Below are 1,983 nucleotides of genomic sequence, written 5' to 3'. Positions count from 1 at the left end.
GGTGGCTCATACCTGTAATCCTAGCACTTTGGGAGGCCAAGGCGGGTGGATTACCTGAGGTCAGGAGTTCAAGACCAGCCTGGCCAACATGGCAAAACCCCATCTCCACTAAAAATACAAAAATTAGCCGGCCATGGTAGTGTGCTCCTATAATCCCAGCTATTCAGGAGGCTGAGGCAGGAAAATCGCTGGAACCCGGGAGGCAGAGGCTGCAGTGAGCCTAGATCACACCACTGCGCTCCAGCCTGAGTGACAGAGCAAGACTCTGTCTCAAAAAAAAAAAAAAAAGAAAAAAAAGCATTAGCCAGGCATGCTGGCACGCATCTATAGCGCATCTATAGTCCCAGCTGCTCAGGAGGCTGAGATGGGAGGATTGGTTGAGCCCAGGAATTCAAGGCTTCATTGAGCTGTGATCGTGCCACTGCACTCCAGCCTGGGTGAGAGAATGAGACTCCATCTCTTATTTAAACAAAACAAACAAAAAAATTGACTGTTTTGATCATAACTACAGTTGAGTCTTCTTCCAGAGCATTGAATATATTAACTTTCAAACAATTCAGACAGTGCAGATATCCTACACTTCCTCCAAAAATGGTTAAAATGTAATTCTCATACCTACTAATAAATACAAAATAATTTAAAAGCCACTGATAATGTACTGCTCATTTTTTACAGAGGTCATATGGTTGAGAGACTCTGTGAAAGTAGAAAAGGTAGCAAATGTGGAGAAACCACAAGCCAGATGCCAAATGTTAATATCAACAAGGAAACTTCTACTGGAGCAAAACCACATGAATGCAGCTTTTGTGGGAAAGACTTCATGCATCATTCATCCCTTAATAGGCACATGAGATCTCACATTGGACAGAAACCAAATGAGTATCAAGAATATGACAAGCAACCATGTAAACGTAAAGCGGTTGGGAAAACCTTCAGTTATCGCCACTGTGTTCGCAAACATGAAAGAACTCACACTGGAGGGAAGCCCTATGAATGTAAACAATGTGGGAAAGCCTTTATATATTACCAGCCTTTTCAAAGACATGAAAGGATTCATGCTGGAGAGAAACCCTATGAATGTAAGCAATGTGGAAAAACCTTTATATATTACCAGTCTTTTCAAAAACATGCTCACACTGGAAAGAAACCCTATGAATGTAAACAGTGTGGGAAAGCCTTTATATGTTACCAATCTTTTCAAAGACATGAAAGGACTCACACTGGAGAGAAACCCTATGAATGTAAGCAATGTGGTAAGGCCTTCAGTTGCCCCACATACTTTCGAACTCATGAAAGAACCCATACTGGAGAAAAACCCTACAAGTGTAAAGAATGTGGTAAAGCTTTCAGTTTTCTCAGTTCTTTTCGAAGGCATAAAAGGACTCACAGTGGAGAGAAACCCTATGAATGTAAAGAATGTGGAAAAGCCTTCTTTTATTCTGCAAGCTTTCAAGCACATGTAATAACACACACTGGGGCTCGACCTTATAAATGTAAAGAATGTGGGAAAGCCTTCAACTCTTCTAATTCCTGTCGAGTGCATGAAAGAACTCATATTGGAGAAAAACCATATGAATGTAAACGGTGTGGCAAATCATTCAGTTGGTCCATTTCTCTTCGAATGCATGAAAGAACTCATACTGGAGAGAAACCCTATGAATGTAAACAGTGTCATAAAACCTTCAGTTTTTCAAGCTCCCTTCGAGAACACGAAACAACTCACACTGGAGAGAAACCCTATGAATGTAAACAATGTGGGAAAGCCTTCCGTTTTTCAAGTTCCCTTCAAAGACATGAAAGGACTCACAGTGCAGAAAAACCCTATGAATGTAAACAGTGTGGGAAAGCCTTCAGGTGTTCAAGTTATTTTCGAATTCATGAAAGGTCGCACACTGGAGAGAAACCCTATGAATGTAAACAGTGTGGAAAAGTTTTCATTCGTTCCAGTTCCTTTCGACTGCATGAAAGGACACACACTGGAGA

General features: G+C 41.2%; 1 protein-coding gene across 1 annotated transcript in view; it reads left to right on the top strand.

Annotated features, from left to right (window-relative positions):
- The window catches only part of ZNF14 (zinc finger protein 14), a 36,410-nt gene that overhangs the window by 28,588 nt on the left and 5,839 nt on the right, over positions 1-1,983 (top strand). The window contains exon 4 of the mRNA XM_011991369.1: positions 676-1,930. Coding sequence (XP_011846759.1) covers positions 676-1,930 — 1,255 coding nt within the window. The remainder of the gene's footprint in view (positions 1-675; positions 1,931-1,983) is intronic.

This window comes from Mandrillus leucophaeus, unplaced genomic scaffold (assembly GCF_000951045.1).
Source record: "Mandrillus leucophaeus isolate KB7577 unplaced genomic scaffold, Mleu.le_1.0 Scaffold11, whole genome shotgun sequence".
Classification (NCBI taxonomy): Eukaryota; Metazoa; Chordata; class Mammalia; order Primates; family Cercopithecidae; genus Mandrillus; species Mandrillus leucophaeus.
The sequence above is the reverse complement of the archived record's forward strand: the minus strand, read 5'-3'. Positions and strand labels throughout refer to the sequence as shown.